The sequence below is a fragment of the Gopherus evgoodei genome, chromosome 1 (assembly GCF_007399415.2).
Source record: "Gopherus evgoodei ecotype Sinaloan lineage chromosome 1, rGopEvg1_v1.p, whole genome shotgun sequence".
NCBI lineage: Eukaryota > Metazoa > Chordata > Testudines > Testudinidae > Gopherus > Gopherus evgoodei.
The window spans coordinates 190,643,246-190,659,942 of record NC_044322.1 but is presented as its reverse complement, the minus strand read 5'-3'; the positions used below and the strand labels follow the sequence as shown (position 1 = coordinate 190,659,942).

Genomic DNA, 16,697 nt, shown 5'->3' with positions numbered 1-16,697 from the left:
ATACTGGCTTCTAAGTTGCTTAGTTTGCTGTTCAGCCTCTCACTATTTGGAGTCTCATTTCTGTTTCATAAATATCAAACATTTGATTAAGGAAAACTAGTTGGGTGCTTTCTAATTAATCAGTAGCCAAAAAGGCGCAGTGCTGAGCTGTACATGTGCACCTTGCTTTGATGCCAACTACCACTGGGGAACTCATGGATGTCTTAGCAGGCTTTTCAGTGTCCCCAAAGCACAAACATCCTGCCACTGGCTAACAACACACTTTTAGTAGGCAGCTGGAATAGGTATGCAAGAATGTCTACATGTAAATTAGGAATGTATAGAGTATAATGTGCATGAGATTGTTGTGTGTTATACCACAGTTTGTGAAGCACTATGGGATCATTCAGGATAAAAGTTGCTATCCAAAATCAAGCCATTATTTTAATGCTTGGATCACCCAGTTTCCCCACCTTCATTGGCCAGGGATGAGTCTCCCATTTCCCACTTTTGTTATCTGTGGCTGAATTGTTCCTTACCTCCTTTCCAGAAATGGTGGCTGCTTGCTCCTTGAACTTTCCTGCCAGCTGAGCCACAGATAAGGATGCTGACTTCTCCACCTCTGGCTTGGTCTCTGCTGGTCTGCCCTGACAAATCAGAAACAAGATAATATGTGCCCATGTCTCACAGATATGGAAAGTTGGAAGGTTGAGATGCAGACAGGTTATTTATTACTGAGTTCAAGAGTAACTGAAGGCTCAGAGCACGGCTGCCAGATGTCAGGCACCTGGTCTGGGAAGAAACCATCCCTGAAAATAGGACCGATTAGTATCTTAAAGTATCCAATGTTATTAGTAAGGTCTGAATGGCTCAGGGATTTGATAGTGTAATAGGGAACCTTTCATCTCTAACCAAAGACCCTATCTCCAGTTCTCCACTTCAGTGGAAAGAAATTAAATGAGATATTTCTACCCCCATCGTCCCTGTCACCATCTGTCTCCAGCAGCGAGTAGAACATGCTGATAGCAGACATCTTCTCCAATGACTTTTCTGTGGTGCGACGGTGATGTGGAAATCTGGTTGTGAGAGGCCTTCCTTTTCCAATAACTCTTCTGCAAGGAGCCTGTGCTTTGAGAAGCCCTCCCTCACAAAGCCTCTGTTCTGCTTGAGGAATGTGTAAGTGTGACTGGGTGTTACTCTCTATCCTTTCCCAGCATTTCACCTCTGCAAAAAGATATCAGGCCGTAGGAGCTTAGGTAAAGATGCTCCCACCCATTCTGTTATTCTACACACCCCAGGCAGTGTTCCCTCTGCCACAGCCTGATGGCCCATGTCACCTCATATATTGTTGTCTTGTTACTTTTATCGTGACATAGGTGAAAAGCCTTGAAATAAGGTGTCCATGGAAATCAAACTTGCTGAGCGCCATTGGTTAGCATCCATACAAAAAACAAATTGGGGAAATTGTGAATACCGAACTGACTAGCTTATCTTGAGCCTTTTCTTCAGAACCTCATAAAATCCAGACAACAGAAAGTTTTCCAGGCTGCAGCTCTCTCATTACAGAACCTCATACTTCTGCATCCCTGCAGCACCAATGTTAGTGTTTGACCTGTACCACTTCCTTCCCCACACTTCTATTGCTTAGTCTGAAAAGTCCCACCAAAAGCTGATTCTAGGCCAACACACATTTTCCACAACAGCAGGAACCCACAAGATTCTTCCCTTCTCGCTTGACTCCATTTGGAAGGAATTGTGGGTTAAGACAGTGGAACTGCGCCTTTGGCTTAGCTGGTTGGCAGAGGGTGCTCTCAGTATGCCAACGCAGCCCAAAGATGGGACTTTGGCCTTTGTAATACAGCTGGGCGTGCTGAAAGAAAGAGCAGTGGAAACTTAAAAGGTCCTTAGATAGCTATTTCCTAGAGAAAGAGTGAATCGGTGGGGTTATACCGAGAATTAGCCTGAGTCTCACTTCAGTTTTGGATCAAGTTCTTGCCCGAAACTTTGAGGTGCAGCTCAGTATGGTTAATGACCACTCTACTCTTTCCTCCTCAGTAACATGGAGATAAAACTGACCTGCCTCACAGAGGGTTGCAAGGCTTTAATGTTTGTAAAGTGCTTTATGAACTATTTTAGGACTTGTGGGCATTCAGTGCATTCTTCTGACTGTAAGTCTAACGAGCAACAACTCTTCTATACATCATTTTTTCCTGACAGGGCATGGCTGTCCTCACTTGTACACTCTGATTCATCTGAACAGGACAGTGTGCTCCTTCTCCAGCCTGAGCCTTGCCCCAGATTTCACCTGGGAGGACACAGCAGCTTCTTTTTGCTTGTTGGCACTATATGCCTGAGCTAAGGCCTGAAAACTTGGCGCCCTTTCTCCCTTAGATTTTGTCAAAGCCTCAAGTGCACAGCAAAAGCTGGATGTCCCCAGGCAGTTTCCCTTTAGCTGATAAACACATTGTAAATAGACTATGTGCTTCTGTGAGTAGTTTGTCCTTCAGTCCACAGGAAGCAGTGCACATGCCATTCTAATATTAGAACAAGTAGTCCATGGGTTGCGGCCCATAGAACTGCCAGCTGCAGGCTCTCCGATTACACCTCAGATTTCACAACAGGAAAATCCATTTTTCAGATCCTCTCTGGCCATTACGCTGCAGTGTTTCATCTGGCTCTTTCTATTGCAGAAGGATCCTCTCTCACTGCTGAGCATGCAGTGGGAATCTCCTTGTCCCACCCTAGTGAATGTACGAGGGCACTCTCTCCAATTAAAAGGATGTACACCAAGGTTCCCTCCCCACAACTAGAGGGACAGCACTAAACCCCTCTCTCCCCACCCCTCCAGGAGAATGTACCTCACCCTCACAACAGATGAGTAGAGCCCTTGCTCTCTCTCTCTCATGTTCCATGAAATATACTAGACAAACATTCAGTCAATTCCAGGATATTCTTTTCACTTTGGGGGATATGCCAAGGCTCTGTGAGATTATGCATGGGAAACAGGGACACTAAAACCAGCTGTCATCTTGATAAAATTGAATAGAGGTTTGCTGTTGCCTTGTTAGGAAGACAGATCTAGACAGGCCAGTAAGTTGAGCTGTTTGTAATCACCTCAAGTTGAGTAGCATCACTGAGGGAGGGATTGGGTTTTTTCCTGCCAGAGCAGTCATGAGTGCCCCATTGTAATTGTAATCGATTCCTTGCTTTGGTGAGGGCCTCAGGCATTGGTGTACCTCAGTCCCTCTTAATCCATAATCATTTAGTCTCCTGTGGGCTGCAATACTTTGGTCTTATTTTGGTTGCTGGGTCTAGTATGCAGGTGCTGGGTGGTGGCCTGTGATACACAGGAGATCAGACTAAATGATCTGGTGGTCCCTTCTAGCCTTAAATTCTATGACTTTATTATAGGTGAATTAATAGGATGCTAGGTTAGGAAGTCCTATCCCACCAGTAGTTAGTAAGATGGTGATTGCTGGTCTCAGAGGTCTTTTAGTTCCCACAAAAATAAGCATCCAAGGGGATCCTGTGTTAATTGGAGTAATGTCAGTCAGACTCTCTGTTGGAGAGTTGTGAAGAGGGAGTCACACTGCAGCACCACATTTGGAATGTTTCTACCTGCAAAAGGGGAGTGTAGTTTACCTACATTTATAAAGGTTTCATTTTCCTTTTTCAGTTATTGGGTTTGAGATGGACATTAGCATGTTTTCCAAGCCAATTCTTATTATCCACTTTAAAACAAAGTCAACTTTGGGCTGAACAGACAGCCCTGGAGAGTGAAGGCTCCTATTTATTCACAGAACAAATACAGCAGCAACTCAAGATTCCCAACGCTTCCCTGCCAATGTCCTTCTTCCTTGTCCTAGAGGGACCCCCTATTGGGCTAAAAGGGGAATTTACTTTCCCATCCAGTTCTTTGCCTCTGCTGACACTGCCCCACTCAGTGCCAATCAGATGTGTTTTAATGTGGATACATGTTTGACTTTGCCCTGGATAGGGCTGAGATCACAGAGGCCATCTGTGACAGGGTGCACAGATTTTTAGTGCCCTCTCGAGAGAACCCCCACAGGCATGATTCACACTATCCCACTCATGACGCTCGTGGGAGGACCTGCCGAGACAGACAGGTGTGTGGGAAATAAGCTGAGGTAATCAGATCAATGGAACCTAGTTAGACCCTGGGAGCTGGTGTACACCTGAAAGTTAGGTTGATCCAACTACATTAGGTTGATCCAACTACAGTTAAGCCGACCCCGGGTAGATAGCACTAGGTTGACGGAAGAATTCTTTGATCTAGTTACTGCCTCTGAGAGGTGGATTTACTACAGCTGTGACACTGTAGAGTTTCTAACGTAAGTATTGCCTATGCCTTAGATTTGGCTTATTTCAAAAGAGAGAAGTTGTACTGAACACCCAGGACAGGGAGATTTAGAGACAGAAGAGCTTCCCTGTGTGTATTGTTTGTGCATTTACAGAAAGTTCTGTTTTGGGGGATCCTGGATTTAATCCACATAAGGCGAATGTGGCCAGAGACTAAATGATGTGGGTGGATTTTATCATCTTTTCATTTCACAAGAATCCTGTGAAATTAAACCTGAAACTCCCAAGGTTTTTTGTATGCTTAACATAGGCCTTCTCTGAAACTCTGCTGCTCTAGCCAATCCTGGCTTTGCACTCTATCCCCAAGCCTCTGGATGGTCATGGTACAGATTCTTGTCAGTTAGATTTGAACCTCATGGCCCCAGGTGTGAAAGGTATCCCAGTTGCAATCCCTGACCAGGCATTTCCCAGTTTTGTTCATAGACTCATAGACTCTAGGACTGGAAGGGACCTTGAGAGGTCATCGAGTCCAGTCCCCTGCCCTCATGGTTCATCTTTATGCCTACTTATATCATGTCTTTAATGAACCATGTTAGGATGGTAATGGGGCAGAAGTAGGTTGCCAATTTTGGTTGGACATATTCCAGGCAGTTTCATCACAGGACATAATCTGTAATTAATCTGTAATTCCTGGAGACTCCAGGTCAGTCCTGGAGGGTTGGTAACCCTAGGCAGAAGTGGATAATCAGAAATGACCTTGTTCTTGGACCAGTTTACTTTATAGCCTGTCAAGAAAGACTGAGTTTCATTAATGTAATCAAGAATCTAGTTCAGTGGTCTGTCTTAAGTAGCTTTTAAATACCAGCTGCATAACAACAGTAATTTACATTCCTCTTCCCCCCAATTTAATTCTCTGACTTCCTGGTGGTGGTTCTCATGTTTTTTTCCACCACATATATAACTGCAAAGGTCAAAGAGGCACAGAACAAATGTAGCAAAAATAACCAGATCTACAGTGTTATGTCTTAGAGATAGAGAAACTAAGGCAGAGAAAGCTCAGTAATCAGTATCTTATCTATGTGACATGGATAATCTTTGGTAAAGGGCTAGGACCAAGAATCTTGATCCTCAGACCCCTGCTCTAACCCGCTGTACAGTTTTCCCTGCAATACCCAAAAGTCCTAAAGCCAGAAGTGGACAGTGGACAGCTTTGCCTGGTGTGGACTAGGTGAGATCAGCACTTTTGCATACTACACTAGCTAAAGGGCTGGCATAGCAGAGACACAGCTTTTATCTTTTGCATGGCTATTGCTGAAGATGTAGGCTCTCTGAATTTCCATTCCCATTCCACCCTTGAAAATGCTTTCCCCAGTTTGAGACCTAAGGTCAGTCCGGTCAGTCTGACTCCCATATAGCTCCAGTGATGTGCCTTAGATACAGCAGGTTGTTTGCAGCTGAGTGATTAGAAAAAAAAATCTCAAGATTCATAAAAGTCTGGCAAATGGTGTGGCCAGGACTCTCCCTCCACTACCTTGACCTTCAGCAGCAGATGCATTCCACTGGAACAATTCAAGTGTCCATCAACAATGTGAGACTTCAGTGTGGGAGACAGAACTTGCATAGGAGCTAGCTAGACTACAGAACTCACCCTTTCAGGAGATAAAAATGAGCACAGGCCACACTGCATTCAGAACTAAATGCAAAACTCATCTCTTGCATTGAGCTTTTCCTCTGTCATGTCTTACATGCACACCTGACTAACTAATCAACCTATTTCTCCTGAAAATTACAAAGAAGAAGAGAAAGATTGTCAATTTGATTTTTCAGATAGTGCAGTAATGGGATCCATAAGAATACCAAGAGAGACTGAGGAGAGACACTGGGGTTTCCTTTGAAGTTCAGCAGCTAGGTGCCAGACAGAGTTTTAGGTCTTGTCTACAAAGCAAAGTTCTTTAGTATAAGCTAAAGAGTGAATTTAAACCTCTAGTTATATCACTATAACTCCCTTTGGGACATTCTTATTCTGGTAGAATGGTGGTTTTATTTGGCTTAGTTTATGTCACTTGGGAAGAGATTTAAACTAAACTGAAAGCCAAACAGCCATAAAATGGTAACAGCTTCTATTTACTACCTATCCGGGCAGGATTTGAATCTGGTCTAGAGATTAAAGGCTCCTTTGTCAGTCCCCGAAACTATTCTGTCCCCACCCCAAGATTAATTTTTACTCAAGAAGGAGAATTTAAAGAGATCTGGTCCAGTATGTTGCTCCCTCAATTGGGAAAGCTGCAAAGCTGGCTAGATACAGCACAGCATGTGGGCAAGTCAGTCATTTTTCCATTTGGTGGCTGGAAATAGGCAGGAGGCAAGCTGTCATTTTCAACCCCATATGGGAGCACCTGTTAAGTGAATGGCCCCAGGATTTTTACGTGCAGGTCAGATTAGATCAGTAGTTTGCAATTAAAGATGAAACATACGATTGCCTGTACCAGAGTATTCATTAAAACTTCATTTAAAAAAACTAATTTTAATAAAACGACGTTTGGAATAGCCATTTTCTTTGGTCAGACCAGAGATAAGATCCAGGTTGTTCGTGAACAGTTATCTTAGAAATAAATTGTTCATTATCTGAAATTCAAGGTGAAAAAAGTGGTTCTATTTTGTGTGGTCAATGAAGCCTTTTTATAAACGATATGTTAACACTTTCATCAGAATGCTATCAAGAGGGGAGCAGTGTAGGAACCGGAAGTGGAACAATAAGTAGAAAGGGAGGAGTAAGAGCACAAAACCAAGAAAAAAAAATGTATTAAGAGGCACAGAATTAGGAAAATAGCTGAATGATAGCACAAGAACACGAGAGAGCGAGAGGGAGAACTAGCAGAGCCTATGCACAGTACAAGACAATTAATTCTCTTTATTATCCATGAAAATATCAGCTAAAGCTGAGCAGAGGTTACCCAGGAAGTGGGAGGGCTCAAGCTTACATTGGTCTGTACTTTACATCCCTACAAGGAAATTCCACAATGATTATTTAGATTCCGAGCTCAGGATCCTGCTGGGCCCCCAGCATGAGAAACATTACATCTGAAGATGTAAGGCTTGAGTAAACAAACCTCGATACACTGACCTCCCTCCATCCCAACAAAGCATCTCTCTTCCCTCCCTGCAGTCCATTCAACAAATCATTGCATTTTGGCATCTTCAAATCCTCTGTTTGAGGAGGGGTTTGTGTGACTTATTTCTCCTTTTTGTTTCTTATCTTCAGTGAAGACCCTCCTTGCTCTGATGGCGTTAACTTAATGCATCTATCTGGAGAAGTGCTTGCAGAGAAAGAGAGATTGGGGCTCTGGCTAGAGTTCCCATAATTACCCCAGCCTCTCCAGAAGAGGGTGCTGCAGGAGCTTATGCAGTAGCTCTGGCTGTGAAGGAGTTCACAGTTATTCAAGTCCCCCTCTCCTCTGAAAGGAGCCATGTTAGGGAATGCAGCTAGAATGCTGACTGTAGAGGAAACTCTCAGCAGCCAGAGTAGCTGAATGCATTTTAGAGCCACATGATAGATCAGAATTTAGTGAGGTTTAAAGATCCCAGAATGCAGGAATTCCCATCTTCTTTCTCTTCACACTGATTTGATGCCCCATTTCGGAGGAAGAACAACTGGCCTCTAGAGTGTCCATCAGTTCTCCCTGCCAGACAGCAGGGCTAAAATATAGCAGAAAGCCAAGGAAAGAAAATCAGACTTCCATTTAAGGTGCAAACATTGCTAAGGGGAGGGGAAGAGAAAGAAATTAAAAACAAAATTCCAGACTAATATCGGTACATAATCTGGCTGTGAAGAAGTCACATAGCATGATGGGAGATATAAAAACGGTCCCAGCATGCTTTGCTAAATCCTTGCCCTCTGTGTGCAGTGTCTGCCATTTTAAAGGTATAGTAAACATGGCTCCAATTTTGACAAAGGAAAATTAAAAATAGTAAAGAAAACTAAATGCCATAAAACCTTTTCCCACATCATCTGGGATGGCAAGTGACTGAACTTTATGGTTTTATTATGGTTTGTCCACACAAGGGAAAATCCCAGAATAGATAATGCAGAATAGCTTTTATTAAGTAGCTATCCTGTATTAACTCACTGTGTGGATGCACTGATTCCACACTTCATGGATTAATCTGTCACAAAAAGGCAGTTTTAGTGTGGAATCAGATTGTCCCCATGGAGAGCTAGTGTGCAATATCTATTGTGCTTTAAATACACATCCTAACTATTTAACACTAATTTCCCCACGTAGTCAAGCCCTTAAACTTCCATTCTCAAGCCTTCCCCTAACCCTGATTGACAAGCAATGAGTGAAGGGGCCCCACGATCTCATTTTTCGGCCTGATAATGTGACAGATTTGATATTGCAGGCTTAATTTAGGGGAAGGTTTGAACATTATGCTAAATAGGTCATGGATTTTAAAAGACCCCTGGTCAGGCTCCAGAACCCCCAACAAGCTGTGAATATAAAAGGCCCTCAGACCAGACTCTATGACCCTACAGGCTGTCACAGTCGTGTGAATGGGTCCCTTGGATCAGTGCCAAAGCCCTGGAGGCAGGTTAGAGACCTCTCTGAGTACACATTTCTCCCTGTGGAATCTCCCAGCTGTTGCCTCTATGTAGATTCTGGTGGCCCTTTGACAAGTGAGTGCTCATTAACCACAAATGAGAGCGACAGAAAGCAAGGGAAAATAGGCAGGGAAAGTAAGAAAAGGAAAGGAACTCCTGAACTGTGTATGCTGCTTTGTTGCTAGAGCCCAATATTCTACACCATCTTTCTTCAGCCCTAATTTCAATGAAAACAGGAGCCATCACAAGCAACTTCAAGGAAGACACATGAATAGGGCCACTGGAAATATGCATCAGAATAATCTTCCACTATAGCACAGATTCAGGCTATGTCTACACTAGCACTTCTGGGTGTGTAAAAAAACAACAACCCCCCAACCGACATAAGTTTCACTAACAGAAGCACTGATGTGGACAGTGTCTCCTGCCGACAGCTACCGCCGCTCATTGGAGGTGGATTAATTATGCCATTGGCATAGTGCAACTACAAGGGAGACCTTACAGTGGTGCAGCTGCAGCAGTACAGCTGTGCCACTGTAAAGTCTCAAGCGTAGACGTAGCCCGAGCGTTTCTTTATGGATTCTTTGAGATTTCAATGTTTCTGCAGAATAATTTTCTAGCCTCTGTTTCCACATCATTGCAGTTCCATCTTCCTACCCCTGCAAATAGATTAGCCACAAGAATAGATCTATGAGAGGCCAATTGCCCCTTTTCAAATGAATAAGTTGTTAACTCTGAAATATAACAACAACGAGCAACATTAATGATTTCCTATGGATAATCTGAATAGAAGCATACAGCTAAAACACTTTGTCAGTATAGCTGAATTCACTTGAAAAAGACATTTCACAATAATAAGGCTGTACGTTTAAAAGAGGAAGGAGAAGTTCTTTGATGAGCATATTAAAGTGCACTTTAAAGACTTCAGGGAGAGGGTTTTTTTAAAAAGACCAAGCTGGGTGAAAAAAATTAAATATTACTTAAATTTATTCAAGATAGTAATATTCCACTAAACACACTAGTGTTTTCATGTGTTCTGAAAGAGATTTTTTTTTAAAAAATCCAAGTTTTGCTACAGATTTCCAGTAGCCTCATCCTGGTTTTTCTCTCCTGAGAACTGCATGTAGCACAGCTACAGTATTTGAGCTCATAGGCAAGAACCCTACAATGGTTAACATAAGAGTATTCTACATCTGCAGCAATGACCAAGAGAAAACATAAAAACATACTTAATCAGCCAGAAGAGGCAAAAGAACAAGCAGCTCCTACTTACAGCACAGCTACTTTAGAACTACAGCTTCTTCTTCTTCTGCTTTATGGCAAAGCAGATTCATTTACTTTGTCTATAACCACCACCTACTATATTCTTTTCATTCATTCATGCCACTACTGTCTTACCCTACTCTATAGCCTTAAAAAATGTTGTAGAGTTTTTTTAATGTTACCCCACTTTCCCGATACTTTCACTAAGCCCTTTATAGTAGAGTCTGTCACCTAACATCATCTGAACCCAGTGGTTCTCAACCTATTTACCATTGTGAGCCACATATGCAGGCTTCTATGTGTTATGTGGGCCTCATCTATGCAATATATACACTACCTGTATGGCCCTGAGGATATCACATGGGCAGCAGCTGTGTGCTGATTGGGCTGCAAGTGGTCCGTGGGTTGAGAACCACTGATCTAAACTCTTCTTAGACAGCCTCTCTTTACTGGAACACTCACCACTCTCCCATATCAAGTGATGAATGTTTATTTAACCTTACATATGTTACGGAGCCCATCTTTGTGTCTATTCAATATATATAAATAATTATTCAAACTAAACCAGAGCGACCAGTTGGCAGTCTAAATACGAGTACTTCACTGATCCTTTTATAATTCTGGAATAGCACATTATCTTTTATTTTGGGGTATACTTCACAGAATGTTCTTCTTTTCTCCTTGGTTCAAAATTTGGCCATTCCTTTTAAGTCTTTTATGAATTAAACTTTTAAATTCCTGCTTACGGAAAGGAATCTTTATATCAATATCTCCATTTTAAAGCTTTTTTTCTTCCTCATCTACCATTTCATTGCCACATATCTCAAAATGTGCTGGAATCCATGCTATTTCTATGTTCACACCTGAGCATACTAACTCTGTTGTCAAAAACAATATTTCATTATGAAATAACTCCTGCTTTTTGAGGTAGAGCTATGGGTGCTTGGTTCTGCCAAATTTAAAGAGCCAGCACTCAGAAGGACAATCTCAGGAAAACATTCTAAAAGAGGACAACCCAACACTGGGGGAAATTACTGAAGAGCGGGAATTTGCCAAAGCATTGGTGCTAGCTGCAGCTATAATAGTTAAGGTATGTTAGGCGTGAACATACCTTTGTTTATTAAAAGTAGAGGGAGAATGCCTGCTTGTCCAGTGTTGTAACCCTATGGTGCACTGTTCTGATTTGGTGATTAGCAGTCCCTACTCCTGATGATGCAATCAGCTTGTGTCACCAAATACGAGAGGCTAGGAGAAACAGCCCAATGTTTTTCTTACTGGGACTCTATCACAAAGCTGTTTCCTGTTTGTATGTGTTTGGAAGATGGCACTTGCTTAGGACTCCTTCTCTGGTCCTGTTGTCAAAATGACCTCAGAGGAGCATAAAGCAGATTGCCTATGGCTCCCTCACACCAGTGCTCCTAGTTACCCCATGGACTTGATACTTAAAAATGTGGCCCTGTTTAATGATGAACCTCACCAACTGTGGCGACTTCTACTCCTCCTGACTGTTTAACCAATGGTGTCACACAATCCGTTGCAGCTCCACTGCTCTGAATAGTGCTGTTCTTGTTTATGCCGGCAGTGACTCTGGTATAGAGTGGTGAGAACCTTGGTGGCTGAATGCAGCTGAGGCAAAATAATCTGCTCTGCCCTTCCCAGCAGACTTATAGGAAACATCTGCAGACTTCAGGAAACTGTAACTGTAAAAATACTAGGCAGCTTTTCTATTTCAAAGAAAATGGTCATTGTAATTAAAATACATGATACAAGTTCTATTTAAATGTATCCTCTGCTAAAGTCATTCTCCCTGTTGTTGAGGCCTCTTTCCACTAGTAAGTAGGTGCACTGACTAATGCTACATAGTGACAGACTTGCTGTGGCAAATGCAAGCTCAGAAACTGAATTTGCACAGAAAGGTGTCTATCTTCCAGCTAGATTTCTTGTTCCACAAGAGTAAATGTGACTGAAATCTAAGCTTAATTATTTAGGAGAGGCAGTTTAGTGACTTGATGTTGGCCTTAGGGCCTCTTGAAATAGTGGTATGGTCACAAAGTGGAAGAGACAAAGACACCTATCTGTCTTCGTAGAGCTCTGTAATCTGGTATCCTAGCTTCAATACAATTAGCACTAAAAAGGGTCTTATATAGGTGGGGTATGCCAGCTACCCAGTAGTTTTTGGCTGGTACTTAAACTTTTGAGACTAGATTTATAGTAGATTTCTATGCTTTTCTTCACTCCATGATATGTAAGTCAAAGGAGCATAAGGCCTGTGCTGTCTAAACAACATCTGTGGAGATTAGCAAAACTAGAAAAGAAAGCTGTGAAAAATACAAGATGGAAACATAAACTGTTTTCTTTAGTAATAATGATACTTAGCATTTGCATAGTTCCTACATAATCAAAGCACTATGTATACTAATACCCACAACATTCTCATAAGGCATGTGGGTAATACTACCTCACTTTTACAGATTGAGAAACTGATGGACAAAGGTAAACAACTTGCCCACAGCCACACTAAGTCCAAGACAAAATCTAGATGTGAATTTAAGACCTCCTGATCCCCAGCTCTGTGTATATTCCTCCAGATCACATTGCACTAATAAAGAACCAACACGTTACAGTGTTCCCTAATGTGAGAGTTCCACTTGTCACAAACTCATGCCTAGGCCAGCCTAGCATTTGCACAGGATTATTTAGTTCCTAGTGAATTATCTGTTACTCTTTGTCTCTGTGTTCATCTTTCCTTAAGGGGGATCCATTCTTTTGGGTAAATGGTCTTGACTGAAATGGACAGCTTTTTTATTTGAAAACTGTAGCATAGTCTTAAATATGCACATACTACAATATATTTGTTAGAGGGCAGTCAACATCCTGGCTTGGAAAAGTGCAAACCCTTTGCGTCCCCAATGACTGTTTATTATATCTGTCTATATGTATAGTATGCACTTCCTGTGACAGGAGCCTTGTCTAGCATAGCCTGTATACTGTAACAATCACCTGTATGCCAATAAAGTACTGAGACCTACCTAACACATAGGGTCTGCGTATATCTTCCCTAGGACCTCAAGGTTCAAAATCTGTGAGGACGAAAAAGGGGGTGGAGAGTATATTAATAAAGCAAGCCAGAGTATACCGGAGAAAGGAACCCAAAGGTACTGATAGGAAAGGGAATAGATATTGCTGACAAAAGTTTTAGGGTACAGATGAAAGAGGTGAGAGAGTATTAATGATGAAACTGTTGGATGCTGATTAGAATCCTGAGGCTACCTCTGGAAAAAAACAGTACTGTGCACAGCTGGAAGAGGATCTTGGGAGAAGCCAGAGAGCACAGATGGGAAGATGGGAGTCACTTGAGGACAATGAAGATGGAAAAGGCCTGTGCTGAGAGGCCAAAATATACTGATAGAAGAGGCAAATGTGTATTATTGAGAGAGCCTAGAGTACACAAATGAGTTAGCCATGAGGTCAAGTTGGGAGTTCTTTTGGCTTAGGCCTCTAGAGACAGACCTCCAAAGTCTCTGGGGAAAGGAAGTGGCTTTGGGAAGGTACATATTGTGGGTACTGGGATGGGTGGTTTAGGTTCACTCAGAAATAAAGGCTTTCCCTCTCAGCCAAGGGGGAGGAATCACTGAAAGCCTTAGGAAGGTAGTGGAAGGTTCAGGCACAATCCTTATGCACTGCCTTCATTCAGGGCCCAATACTGCTGCTCCCAGGTGCAGGACAAGCAGAAGTTCCCCTTCAGTACTGAGCCACCACTAGGGGAGCTCCTCTCAGGTAACAGGAAAAGGGCTGTGAACAAAGCTCATATTTGGCTGAATCTGGTCGCACAAAGGCATAGAAATATCAGTAGTGACAAGGCACAAACACAGGCTGTATGTCCACACGTGGAATGTACCTGACAGTTAATTTAACAGACTACTTTCAGTGATGCCCTCTTGCAGAGAGCTTCTCCACCTTTCTCCCTCCTGCCCCTTCTCTCCTCAGTGGAGAAGTGTTTTTAATTTCTTCAGTCTGCAGTACTGCCACCCCCCAGAGTTAAAAAAATCATGAGATTTTTAAAACGTTGGGTTCTTTTTCTGAACTTTTGGCATGCACTGGGGTCACATTTCCAAGCTTTTCTCTGCAACCATGAGAGATAGAAGCTTACTTTTTCTTTTTAAATGAAAGCTGAGATAATCTAGGAGCTGAGGCACTAAGGAAAGAAGGAAAGGAAAAAAGGGGGAGGAGGGAAGGGATGACCTAAAAACAAATATTGCAAGACTCAGGAGTTGGTATCACTGAGTATAGCTAAAGTATAAGGGCCCAGATCTTCACAGGTATTTAGGCTTCTAACTTCCATTGATTTCAGTATAAGTTAGCAGCCTAAATACCTTTGAGGATTTGGGCTAAGCTGGTATATTCCAGCCCCTTATTTTGTAATGAAACTTCACATCTGACAGAAAGGAGAAAGGAAATGACTGAGTTTCTTTGGCACTGGGATCCCATGAGCTCTCATACTGGAACAAAACTGAATGGCCAAGGCCTAGTAGTTGCCACTCCCTACCCACATATGCACTCTTCAAAGTGAAAGAGCCCTCAGTAGTTTAAGAAGGACCACTGATGTAACTTTCATAATGAGGACACACTAGATTAAAGTGATCATATGTCCTGTTTTTATGTGGTCCTAAGAACTTCATTTGGGATATTTGAAATGTCCTAGCTTTTCACTTTATCAATCAAAACATTTTATTTTTAGAATTACATAATAAGTAGAATTGCTCTATTTACCAGGAACAAACAATCTAATGAAATGAGCGTTCAGTGTGACAAACAGTGTTTGAAGTAAAGAGAAGCCCAAGGAAAAGGGACACTGACAAAACTCTTCCTCTGCTCCAAGTGACTGTTAGTTGCACTTGTCAGGACTCTGTGATAAAACCATTGAGAATGCTAAGATAGTATGTGTGTGCCAGAGGGGGGGGAAATACTCCATTCCTTTGAGAAATAAGCATATGTTTCTATCAGTGCTTAATTTGTAATGAAAGAGGTGCCAGGGCTCAAGCAATTTTTTTACATTCATGACTGACGCAGCAAGCCCAGAGATTCTGGAGTTATGAACTGCCAAGCCTAGAGGTGCCGAGGCTCAGCCCTGGCACAAATTAAAAACTAGTTTCTATTAAGTCAAAAACTAGCAGTAGTGAAACCAGAACACTTTAAAATAAATCTTGGTTTTTGATGTTGAAAATAAGATAATCTTAGACTAGATGAAAATGCCCTGGTTGAGAGGTAGCTCAGGTCTCCCTTTACTGGGAAGGCAAACTGAGGGAAGGAGGCATCCCTAATTCTGGCAGCTAAATTCCTGTGTTGTATGAGACTCAGTGCATCACCTTACCAGTAACTTTCCTGAACAATTAAAGATCCAGGATCCCTTTCCAAAAGCACCACACTTGATTGCTCCTAGTCCCCAGGACTTTCACACTCAAGACTCTTCTCCTGACTGTGAAGGAATAGTTAGCAATTATTAAAGTCATCCTGTAACCACAGTTCAGGAAGACCTCTTCTTCCTGACATACAAATCCTGCTCTCATATTGGTTTGCTTATCCCTGGCAGATGGAATGAGCACCGTAACTCAAAGGCGCAGGACTGGCTCTCGACACAAGCGGACAAAAAACTTCTGTAGATTCTTAAGCACACACTTTGTGTGGTTTGGGGGCAAGAAATAATTTGATCCTCTGTGAAAAAGGCCTTGAAGCTAGCAGGCTACTGAGGTTTCTGAGGACATGTGAAGCTTGAGGAATCTAGAGATGCTCATGTTTTTGGGATAGCCTGCTGCCTTATACTCTTCTTGACAAACACTGATCCTACCCCTAATGTAGCAATGCTGGCAGCTTTTATCTGCAGCTGACAACAGCTGTTGCAAAGCCTATGGCCAGACTGAGATGGTCCCTATTGCTTCATCTCCATGTTCTTGGAATCATTAACAGGAGACTCTATTGGTGGTATATGGGGTTTGTCATTGAGGTGTCCATGCTGTTGACATTTTCTCCAAGGTAAATCAGGGCAAGATGGCAGTGCTCAGTAAGGAGAGCATTGATAACCACTCTGCTAAGACATTGCCCATTTAGCTAATACAGTTTGAACCACAACCACCCCACCCCGCACTCCTGAGTTTCCCAGCCTGTCCCTTCCCATGTACAGGGTCCTGCTTGGCTACCAAACTTTTGTTTAACTGATATAAGATTTCTGACTGCTTTGGTCTGGGAAATATATACAACTTGTCAGCTTTCACCCAAATGAATTAGCGTCTCTCCATATGCACTCCCCAGTCTTGTTCCTCTGTCTGCTAATCCCTTGTCCTTCTACAGAGGTCAGATACCTCCTGTCCCTGGGAACACTGTTAGAATCACTTACCCCATCCACAATGTGTGTGTAGGGGGAGAATAATGCAGTCTGGGATAATGTCTGATGAAGTGGGTATTCAGCCATGAAAGGTTATGCTCCAATACATCTGTTAGTCTTTAAGTTGCCACAGGACTCTCTGTTGCTTTTAAAATT

At 42.4% G+C, this 16,697-nt stretch overlaps 1 protein-coding gene across 1 annotated transcript in view; it reads right to left on the bottom strand.

Annotated features, from left to right (window-relative positions):
• The window catches only part of RCSD1 (RCSD domain containing 1), a 50,709-nt gene that overhangs the window by 14,962 nt on the left and 19,050 nt on the right, over positions 1 to 16,697 (bottom strand). The window contains exon 2 of the mRNA XM_030581123.1: positions 519 to 626. Coding sequence (XP_030436983.1) covers positions 519 to 626 — 108 coding nt within the window. The remainder of the gene's footprint in view (positions 1 to 518; positions 627 to 16,697) is intronic.